At 45.1% G+C, this 12386-nt stretch overlaps 1 protein-coding gene across 2 annotated transcripts in view; it reads right to left on the bottom strand.

The window, feature by feature from the left end:
• kirrel1a (kirre like nephrin family adhesion molecule 1a) overlaps window positions 1-7550 on the bottom strand; it is a 65457-nt gene extending 57907 nt beyond the window's left edge. For both annotated transcript variants that reach the window (XM_083789048.1, XM_083789047.1), the window contains exon 1: window positions 7190-7550. In XM_083789048.1, coding sequence (XP_083645174.1) covers window positions 7190-7238 — 49 coding nt within the window. In that variant the 5' untranslated portion in view covers window positions 7239-7550. The remainder of the gene's footprint in view (window positions 1-7189) is intronic.
• Window positions 7551-12386: the final 4836 nt, after the last annotated feature.

Raw genomic sequence — 12386 nt, forward strand, 5'->3', positions numbered from 1 at the left:
TCTCCTGGGCCCCCAAAACCCCCCTCACTGCTTCAGTCACTTTTCTATGTCTCCTGGGCCCCCAAAACCCCCCTCACTGCTTCAGTCACTTTTCTATGTCTCCTGGGCCCCCAAAACACCCCTCACTGCTTCAGTCACTTTTCTATGTCTCCTGGCCCCCAAAACACTCCTCACTGCTTCAGTCACTTTTCTATGTCTCCTGGGCCCCCAAAACACTCCTCACTGCTTCAGTCACTTTTCTATGTCTCCTGGGCCCCCAAAACCCCCCTCACTGCTTCAGTCACTTTTCTATGTCTCCTGGGCCCCCAAAACCCCCCTCACTGCTTCAGTCACTTTTCTATGTCTCCTGGGCCCCAAAACACCCCTCACTGCTTCAGTCACTTTTCTATGTCTCCTGGGCCCCCAAAACACCCCTCACTGCTTCAGTCACTTTTCTATGTCTCCTGGGCCCCCAAAACCCCCCTCACTGCTTCAGTCACGTTTCTATGGCCCCTACCATGGCCTCCAAACACTGATCCCTGCCTAACATAACAATAACAACAAATTAGCAAATGAATAATAATTATTATATTATTATTATATATATATTTTTTAATAATAATCATAAAAAAGTCTAACCACTGTCTCTCTCAGCCTCGTGGCTTTATCCAGAACCCCCCCCCCCCACCACACCACACCACACACACACACACACACACACACACACACACACACACACACACACCACCATCGCCTCCTTCCTCGCCTCCTCCTCCTCTTCACCCACATTTCACCAGAAAACAACTCTTGTTTTCCGCCCTCCTCCCCCCTGCCCCCCCCCCCCCCCTCCCCATGCATTACCCCCAAAACTGTGTAGCTGACTGTGGCAGATGTGACAAAACAAGGCCAGTGGATTCAGTCAGATGTGATAAAGCGCTGCCCTCTTGCTTCAAGGACTCTGCATAAGAGGCCTGCCCGGCACGCAAAAACATAAAATAAAACCTTTCATGCTCCCAGTCTTTCAAAGGCATTATTGCTGATTATGGCATGGGTTCCCATAGTGGGGTCCGGGGACCCCCAGGGGTCCTTGAGGGAGTTCCAGGGGTCCTTGAGGGAGTTCCAGGGGGTCCTCAGCTTAATGATAGTTTGGACCCAAATGGACCCTTATGGGTCTGTAACTCTTGAGAGTGTACAAATGGAACCAAATGGGCCCTAACGCGTCCATTTGTACACTCTCAGAGTTAAATTAACATTGATTTTACAATATAAATTGGGGTTTCAGAGATAGAAATGCCATTAAATGGGGGTCCCACTAAATGGGGGTCCCAAACGAGTTGAGATTCACTACTAGAGCCGTACAAATCTTTTCTAATGGAGGGTCCCTGGCATACCTTTTGAAATGGGGGTCCGCGGGGCTAATTAGTGTCAATTTGGGGGTCCTTGACATGAAAAGGTTTGGGATCCACTGGATTATGGGTTTGTGCACACACAGGACACTGGTGTACCGGAGGATTGCCCTTAAACGGACATATTGTTTCCCTAAAATGAACGCCTTACTTCATTGATCATGCTACAGTCAGTGTCAGTATAAAAGGTAGCAGATCCACAAGCTCTAAACGTGCCGCAAAGTGACGTGTTTTGAGCTTGTAGATCTCCTACTTTTGCTGTTTTTGTGTCCAGCTTTGAGGGTGCATGTAAACACAAACATTGTCCTAACACTAACATTGAATGCCATTGATAATGAATTGCTAGCTTTGAGTGAACACAAACACTGTTTTCTGAAAACCTATGTTTCTATGTCAGTCTTTCTCAAACTATTTCATGTCAAGGACTGCAAAAATTATATGTAATTGGCCACCAACCCCACATCTGAAAATATGTTGTTCCAGGGACCCTTCCAGAAGCAAAGATTTGAGTTTAAAATGTTCGCTCTGAAAGCCGCGCTATGAGCTTGTACATCTGCTATTTTTCAATAGCTAAAGTAGAACAGAATGCTTAAAACACCAAAAGGGGTTCCCGCCCGAAATTGATTAAAACATTATGGGCCTCATTCCCAGATTGGGCTTTATATACAACTGGTTTCTGTGATCACTCGCTCGCAGTGGCTGATCTCAATTAAGAGATGCTTTTCGGGAAATAGGCTTCTATTCAGATCCCGTAAAAAAACAGCCAGCCTGAATTCGCGCTGTATATTGATCCGTCCGCATCATGCCCACCCTGATCGAAATGAAAATGAGATTCATTGTTCCTCCTAAAATGCTTTGGCGTACACGACGTGCAGAGTAGACACTGTCTCGGGCCTATAGGCGAGGAGGACATCTGCTTAGAGAGCTATGACAATACATCACTCTGTCTGGACCCCAAAATATTCTTACAACTTACAATTTAGGCATTTAGCAGATCTGCTCTTAATCCAGAGCGATTTACATTAAGCAAGAACAAAAACCCAGTGATGCAAATAGCCTGCATCCTTATGGACTCACTAAATTGAGAACGGTTGCAATCACGTCACCCTCCGGGGGTCCTGGGATGCAATACTGCACTCAGTACTGTACTCTAACGTCATTGAAGTAGGACTCATACATTGTCCCTGGCTGCAACCCATCTAAAAGAAAACCCCTAGAAAAGAAGATGGTGGCTTGACGGCCCGGGTATCAGAGGAGACCTGAGGCTATATCTGCACCCACCAGGCCACCACCCAATGACTGATTGTGGGGGTTAGCAGGGATGGAGTACTCGTAGAGAGGATGTGGAATTGGGAATTGGCTTTACTAAATTGGGGCTTGAAGGGGAGAAAAAGCAGTCATGTTCTGGGGAAAATAGCAGATCTACAAGCTCACAACTGTATAAAGCACTGCATTTCATTCCCCCCCCCCCCCTCTCCCATTTTGGGATATGACTAAAAAACAGAATGGAACTTTGCGGTCAAAATCAACACTGCTGCATGCATAGTTGCATACTGAGCTGAACTCGGCACTGGAGCTGCTGCCGGATGGCCGGCCGGCAGTGTGTCCGACAGTGTGTCCGGCTGACGGCTATGTCCTCCTTCCATACAAAAGGACAGAAGCTCACGAATGGCAGCACACCTGCGCCGGGGCAGGGGGGCTTTGTTAGAGTCAGCACTTCAAGCCTGACATCCAGGGCTAGGTATATATGGAGGCATCAAAGGTGCAGTGGTGCGCGTCCGTGGCTAACCAGGACATTTCTCCATTAGGAGGAGGTAAGAGGAGGTGTTTTAGGGCCATGATTGATTCCGCAGTAACATTTAACAGCTCCCGCTAATGGCGCCGTTTACTTGCTGGGACTTATTGCTACAAGCTACTTAATCAATGAATCAATCCATCCAATAGTGATATATACTGAAGGTTATACTGTTGTGAAGGGCAAAGCTGTACTGTATAAAATCACACCGTGTGAAGTGAGGGGCGCTAATATATTAAAGTCTAACTCATGTTGATTAGGTGAAGTAACGGTGATGTCAAACAAACGGTGCCAACACAAACATTAAACGCCATTAACAATAAAGAGACCATATGACGTAAACGACACATTATGACGTACATGTTCCCTTCATTGTCAATGCGTTTACTAAAACTTTGAACTAAAGACAAACATTAAACCTGTGTCAAAAGGTCACACCTGTGTGAAGTGAGCGGCGCTCTAATCATCGTACATCATAGAATGGTGGTCCCTTATTGGCTAAGGGTTCCCACCGACATACATATGGCGATTTGCTCAGACACATATGACGTAACTTCTCCGTTCATTGTCAATGGCATTTTTAATGTTTGTTCAGACAACACAAACATTAAAAGGTGTATACAGAAGGGGCACGGTGGCACAGTTGGTAGTGCTGTCGCCTCACAGCTAGAAGGTCCTGGGTTAGATTCCCGCTGGGGACGCTGTGGGCACTGGTGACGTGTTCCCTCCTCCGCGTCATCAGTGCCCATACCCGAGGCGGGGGTTGGCGATAGGGCCTTTCTGTGTGGAGTTTGCATGTTCTCCCCGTGTCCCCTAGGGTAGATACCCTCACAAAAACATGCCGTAATCCTGGTCTCTAAAACTACCTCCCCCTGGCCAGCCGGGGCGCCTGATTTAGGGGAAAGGAACTGGTCGGAATAACGTGTCCCTTCCACGCTCTACGTCCGGCCGGGGAAATTCCCCTCTGTCAGGTGAAAAGAAGCAGCTTGGACTCCTCATGCATAGAAGGAGGCATGAGGTCAGTCCGCTGCCCCCCCAGGTTGGCAGAGGAAGTGTAGCGCCCAGGATTACATTAGATAATTGGCACTGGGTGAAAAGAAAACTGGGTTACAAAATCGTGGGATAAAAATTTAGATTAAAAGAAAAAGGTGTATACAGGAGGGGAACAACTGAATCAATTATACTAAACTGGCAAGTTAATAACTCACGTGCAAATTACAGCCTATGGGATCAACGCTCTAATGTGTCTCTAATGACATCAGACGCGGTCTAGACACTGTTTGGAACGGTATACCGCCCCAAAATATGGAACACGAATTCCGGCCTATTAATATTAATTTAAACATATCACCGGCAAAAATCTCTTCCTGTACGTGGAAGTAAGTACTTCTTTTTCTAAGTCACTGCATGCTGGGTGAGATTTCATTTCCCCGGCAAGCCGCAGTCAAATCAAATGCTAAACACAACATTTGAGACCCACAGTCAGACACCACATACACGCATTTCACCATTTTAAAATCTCACGGAGCAAGACGCAGCAGCAGCCCCATTTGCTCGCGTCCTCCTAATCTTGTCCTCGAAAAAGCCTCTGAGAGCAATATCGTTCCGTTTGAGAGCCCGAGTCCCCACTGGGACTAATAATGGGATTATACAACGGTGACAGTGCAACAGACAATGGAACACATGGCTTTTGCACATGTACGTAAAGTGACTTGTGCGTGTTTTGTGTATGTCGCACGTCTGTTCTCTTTGTGTGTGTACAGTGCGTGTGTGTGTGCATGTGTGTGTGTGTGTGTGTGTGTGTGTGTGTGTGTGTGTGTGTGTGTGTGTGTGTGCACCTGACCAGTCATGTGGACGGTTTATGGAGCGGAGTGGACAAACAGAGCAGCATGTGACACTGACGATGGGTCGTAATGTGGACAAACCAGCGTTTACAACATGCAGCATACTACTTGTACAGTTTACTGTTGTGGCCATCGCCATAGTGTGCTGCGCCCACATAACGTGTGTCTGTGTGTGTGTGTGTGTGTGTGTGTGTGTGTGTGTGTGTGTGTGTGTGTGTGTGTGTGTGTGTGTGTGTGTGTGTGTGTGTGTGTGTGTGTGTGTCCAGCGGTGGCTTCGATCATAAAGACTATACAACCTGACGAATAATACAGACGGCCACACGGCCACAAGCATTTCAGCATCAAGAAGCGTAAGACTGGAATTCAGCCGATAACAAGAGGCTGATGGTCGATGCTACACACACACACACACACACACACACACACACACACACACACACACACATGGTGGATGGATGGATGCTGAGGTTGGGGAGGGGGGACGGGGGACGGCGAGCGAGGCAGAGCGCCGTACAAAGGACGGCAGACATGGTGACATCATCCTCTCTCTCCATACCTTTCCAGAACACGCCCCCCCTCCTCCGCCCCCCCTGCCTGGTCAGGGAGACAGGCAGCCATGCACCTGCCTGCGCGCATCCGCGCAAGGCATAGCTGCCTGCACACACACACACACACGCACGTGCACACACACCTCTCTCGCCACACATGGGGGTATAGTAAGTAGACAATGCGATGGGAGGGTGAATGCGCGCGGCCGAGCACGCCACAGATACACTGCGATGATCAAACAGGTAGCTTAGAAGAATTACAGTCGCCCTCTCCTCCCCACCCCCCCTTTCCGTCTCCTAGCAACGGCCTTGATGATTAACATAAGCCAATAGCCCACCTGCCCCCCCCCCCCCCCCAACACACAGGTACCAGGGAGGAGGAAGGAAGGAGGCGGGCCAGTGCTCCCTCCCTCCCTCCCTAGCTCCCTCCCTGCACGTGATTCCCTTATGCTGCTGCACTGTCTATACTGTGAATTTATACAGTGTGCAATGTAACAATGGAGGGCTGGAAAAATTCACCTCCATGGCATCATCATCATCACGTATGCACGCACACACACACACACACACACACACACACACACACACACACACACACACACAGGCGCGCAAAGGGAATTAGGCGGAAAGCGTGGCCTTGGCGTGTGTGTGTGTGTGGACTGTGTGTAGACAGAGAGAGAGAGTACAGCATCCCTACAACATGGGGATGGTGGCAGTGAATGACAAGCCATTGAGATGCAATAGGAGGAGTGCTCCCTGCCAGCATATAGAACAGAACGCCTGCTCGCTCAAACCGTCGCTGTCATTCACCTCACGTCCTCGGCTCCCTCACCATAGGCTGTTCCATGCATGTGAAGAACGCACGCACGTGCCCACGCACGCACGCACGCACACACACAACTGGCTGCTATTCTGGTATGTCTGTCCTGTACGCCTGATAGCAAAGGTCATCAAGGCGGGCTACACTTTGCACACACAGGCCTGTGCATTTTTAACGTGTGTGTGTGTGTGTGTGTGTGTGTGTGTGTGTGTGTGTGTGTGTGTGTGTGTGTGTGTGTGTGTGTGTGTGTGTGACACGCAAAACCCAATTGAGTGCTCACACACACACAAACACAAAACCCAATTGAGTGCTCACACACACACACACACACACACACACACACTACACTACACTACTACTAGTGGTGATCCATTACTGCGGTGCATAATGACGGACGGTGGACTGACTAACTTACACGGACGCGCGTGCACGTACGTACGAGCACAAATCCACATGAAGAAGTGATCCATTCCATTTCCATTAGTACAGGACAAATTCTATGGAAGCCAGGGACGCGCGTGTACGTACGTGCACGCACCGTGCGCGTCCCTCCCTCCTCAACATCAAACAAAACATATCCTCAACGTCAACAACATCAATGAATGCTTGAATCGCGTTTGGGGGGGGTTTCAGTCTTTTTTTCCTTTTTTTTCATGTAAAAAGAACAAATTAAGTCTGACAGTAAAAATCCTCAACTCAGACTGAGTGAGTGCAGGCAGGCTACAAATGGGTTCTTTTATTGGTCCCAGCTGTAGCCCATACTGGTGAAATTAGAGACATTATATTTTTCCTCTTACCAGTTTGAAAACTCAACGCCAAACTCAGGAGCAGCAGCCGCCTCTGCATGGTTCAACAACCGACCAGTAAGTCCGTTAGTAGCCCGACTCTCCGTGAGGACAGCATCAAAACCAGCACGTTATCAACTAGCCCTATCGTGCAAATAATAATGATACTAATAATAATAACAACGTGTGGATAGTATTAATAGTGATGATGATGATAATAATAATAATAATCCTGCCGCGTCCGTGTCGTTCTTTCAACGTTATAATAATTGGGGCGGGCGGTTCGGTTTCTGTCTCTGTTTTTCCTTCTTCTTCTCCTCTCCTGTCGTCCCTTTGGCTGTCCGCCGCTCCGTTTTCTCATTAGCGGCGCATTCCTCTCTCTCTCTCTCTCTCTCTCTCACACACACACACACACACACACACACACACACACACACACACACACACACACACACACACACACACACACACACACACACACACACACACACACACACACACACACACACACGCACGCACACGTCAGAGCGCCACAGCACTGCCCCCTTTTTCTTTTCTTTTTTCCACTCTACTAGTCTGACTCTGATTCTCTTGAATAAAACACAAAACGCACATTTTGTGTTTTGTCATAAAATGTTTCATGGTCACTATCAGCGTGCTTGGCTTGCCTAACAGCGTGCACAATACATGCAGGAGAAACTGTTTTTTATTTGTTTCATTACAATTAGCCTACCTATCAATTTTTTTGGTGTTTAGGCCTGTGTGTGTGTGTGTGTGTGTGTGTGTGTGTGTGTGTGTGTGTGTGTGTGTGTGTGTGTGTGTGTGTGTGTGTGTGTGTGTGTTTTCCATAAGCATACATTAAATGTGTTCCTTATTTCCCCCAGTGACTTGAAATGGTGGGACCACCAGTGACCCCTTTAAGGGTCAATTTGGTTTCATGTTATGCTCTCAAGAGCTACATTATTGTTAAAACATCTGCATTCATTAATTTACAAGAAGTCTACACAATTAGACAATGTAGGCTATAAGAATTGTTATTTATTTTTGATCAACGTTTGCCTGTCATCTCTCCTAGAATAGAAGAGAAGAGATAAGAGGCAAGAGATAACAGGCAAACGTTGTATTGATGTTGGTACCATCTTCTATGTCCTAGATGGTATATCAACATCAATACAGCATATGGAATTGTGGACCAATGACAACAAACATAATTGTTATTTTGTCTGTTATCTCTCCTATATGATACCATTACCAAATACCAAAATCGTATCCAGTGATAACAACATTCTTTAGTTTGGGGTCTGCGAGTCTAAATGTCATCAAATGGTCTGTGGCTCAAATGCTAAATAAATAATAATAAATAATGGACCTTGATGTGAAAAAGGGTTGAAAAACCACTGTTCCATAGTCTATCTGCAGGTCTTGTCCAGTGTTGATTTCGTCGACTAAAACTACAACGAAAAATGTTACTACCTTTTTTCACTGATGAAAACTAAATGGAAACTACATGAAAACTATAAGCTATGATGACTACAACTATTAAAGACTAAATATATTGACAACAAATAGAAACTAGACTAAAATGTTAGGAAGAGACTATAGTGGACAAGAGATCCAATATTAGTACACTTGGTTTGCATGCTGAAAATAGCAGATCTACAAGCTCACAACGGTCGCAGCTCGACGACAATGCGTCGCAGACTCGCAGTGCGACGCGTTGTGAGCTTGTAGATCTGCTATTTTCAGAAAGTGTAAAATCAGTCATTGCGAGGGCATTAGCCCGACAAAATACATTTTAGTCGATGAATGAACTGCAGATTAATGTCGACTATTAAAAATCTTATGATAGATTAGTTGACTAAAACTAGAGTAACACTAAAACATTCCAGGTGACTAAAATGTGACTAAAACTAAACGAAAACTATTCAAGAGACCATGACTAAAACTAAAATCCAAAAACAACAACACTGGTCTTGTCCCAGTGAGTGTTCACTCACACACAGTCTGAACTTGAAGCTGTTCTTCCAACGCGGTTGCCCAGATGGATCAGTGAGTTCGGAGCTCCCTCTTGTGGCCAACATGGAGCCTTGCCATACATAGATAAAGTGGAGCAGCGGAACGTCAGTCACCGTAAGTGACACCAGGGTTCTGAAAGTGACAGATGAGATAAGCTGCAGGTTTTCAGCTCTATTTTTAACAGTCAGTCAGACAGTCGCCCATTAGCTTGGTGAGCATAGAAGGCAGATCACTTGCATTTATATTTCTTTTCATATCTTGCCATTGATGGACGGCCCACAATATATTGCATGGGCAACATGCAGCTATTGCAGCGACATTGCAGCTTATAGCCATTTATTTCATTCAGATGTATATATAGCTTATTAACTTTATAGTATTAAGGCAAACCAACTATAAAAGAGATAATTATTTATAGCAACAGGATCCTGCTGCAACGCACCATTCAATGATGTAGTCCCTATTTATTCATTGTTGCATAGCATTTATGCATTCTTCAAGCAAGTGTGTGTGATGATGATATTCACCCAGCACTGTATTCATGTATTCTCGATATCTAATGCAAATGCAAACACAATTATTTGATGTTGCGACTTGATAAAATATATACCATTCTGATTATGTGCTGCTCGTTTCTATTTTTGTTCTGCCACCAAAACATGCAGACTTTGAAATGGGACATTTCCAAATGATCATGAATACGCTGTTTAAAATCCTCATACATAGCATTTTATTTTATTTATATAGGCTACATATACAAAAAGGACCGCAGGTCTGCCATGTGGCAAGCAGAGTGACCCATCTCTGCCGGGACTCGAACCCGGAGCCTCTGGATTAGAAGTCCAGCGCGCTATTCCATTGCGCCACAGAGACTGCGCCAACAGAGTGGATTCCGGCACGGTTTAGGTACTTGCATCCTCCTCCCGTCCTCCGTATCCTCGCAGCATCAGGACCACTCTCATGCTCTCTGCGCCGCCATTTCGGATCTGTGACACCAGCCAGCAGAGGGCGGTGTTGGCGCTCTATAGCAGTGGTTTGGTTTTCGACCCAATACAAGGACCATTATTATTTTATTCAGCATTTGAGCGCACGGACCACCATTTTATGACATTTAGAATTCTCAGATACTAAACTAAAGAATATTTTGATGTCCACAATTTCCATGGTTTATTGATGTGGTACTGCCTGCCTATATGAGATAACAGGCAAACAGGTTGATCAAAATAACACTTCTACATTCTCTAATTATTGTATAGCCTACTTCTTGTAAGCTAAATAATGTTTAATAAAAAATAATGTAACCGGGTCCATTTGGTTTCATTTTACGACTTTTACGCTATCAAGAGTTAAGAACGAACAATAGACAATTTGGTTACAAACTCTCCATCTTTTAAGTTTAACTGCAGGGTCCCCAGTTAAACTCAAGGACTTCAGGTTCCAGGTGGTCCCCAGATTGGGGGACCACCTGGAACCTCAAGGACCACTGGTGGTCCCCGACTCCCCGGACCACTGGTTGAAAACCACTGCTGCTCTTTCTCTATAGAATGTGGGCACTGGGCAGCTTGAAGGAAACAGCACATGCAGCGCCAAAATGGTGACGGTCTGCCGTCTGCCGGGCTAGCGATTCAATAATCCCTGCATTTTCTACAATAACAACACTTTTATTTGGCGTAATCTGTGAATAGGCGGACCATATATGATTAAGACTTTCAATCATTGATGAAGCCAGAGCCGTTCCGAATAAACATTGTTTTATAGGATAACCTGAACCATTTAGTGGAATTTGCATGCACGCTGTTATATTGCACACTTTTTGACGACTCAGCCTGTTTATATTTGGGTTAACCGAATTCCATACTGATGCTATATTTTATGCAAATAGATGCGGGGAATGAATGCGGCATGCAGCGGGCGGCGCGCTTTGAAGTTACACCTCGATTGCATCAGAAATCTACCCTCAAGAACGGGCACCATGTGTTCATTCATGCATAGGCTACTAGATCAAACAGTGTATGTGTGTGTGGACTGTAGACAACAAAGATGAGATGTGTTGGCCACAGTGTGCTGAGGGGTCCGACTGACTGGACCCTGCAGTAGTCATCAAACCCCACACGTTTAACTTTTACAAATATGAAGCATCATATCCCACTTAATGTCTGTCATTCATGTTTACTTATTCTTTTCATGACTCAAAGTTCATTGCTTTTTTCCTCCTAAGCACAAAGGAGATGCATGAGAATGTAAATAAAAGTCAGAAGAAAATAGAAAAGCGCACATCCTCCGATCTTGGTGCTGAGCCAAACTGTTAAACTAACAGATATCATGAAGAAAGGCAAAGGCTTTTGTAATGCTCCCAATATTTATTCACAATAATACTTGAAAAAGACCAATACCGGTCGATACGTTGTACTGTATGTCCTGCCTGCTGTAATTGTGAATAAGCAGGAGCATTACAAAGGTGAGTTGCGAGCCTTTGCCTTTCTTAATGTAAATAAAAGTATTATACAAACAATTAAGACAACAAATGAAACAAAAAGTAAACACAATACACAATACAAAAACAATGACATTTGGTCCCGGGTAATATTAATTTAAGGAAAAACAAAAAGTAGTATGTTGCACTCACACTACAATTGGAATCTCTGACAGCAATATATATTATTTATCCTCCCCATTTACAGACATATTTATCCAGTCTGTCAGACCTTATACACAAATACAATTCAAAGTGTGTTTGCGTTCATACAAATATTTACAGAGAAATAAAAAAAATAGGAATACATAAGGTAAATGGTGCATTTATATAGCGCCTTTATCCAAGGTGCTTTACATAGAATACATGATACACGAAATGAAAGCCTGGGTATCGAGGCTACACATTGTGTAACAACATAAAAAAATAAAAATAAACATTTTTTTTGCCGCGATTTAAAAGTAGTCAGGGTTTCACATCATATAGGCCTAAGGCATAAAAAGGCATTTAACCACTCAAAACCCTATTGACCTATTCTGTCGCAAACATTCACCAAAATAGCAGATCTACAATCTCACAGTAAGGTATGTACTCTATGAATGCGGAGGGGGAAAAGGAACGGACCACGTATAGACCTCTGGACTCATAACGTCAAAACCACTTAAACTAAAGGCAGATTCACACGATGGTCCCGGGTGCGTATACTCGGGACCACTTGGC

The sequence above is a fragment of the Protomyctophum parallelum genome (assembly GCF_964188405.1).
Source record: "Protomyctophum parallelum genome assembly, chromosome: 18".
Classification (NCBI taxonomy): Eukaryota; Metazoa; Chordata; class Actinopteri; order Myctophiformes; family Myctophidae; genus Protomyctophum; species Protomyctophum parallelum.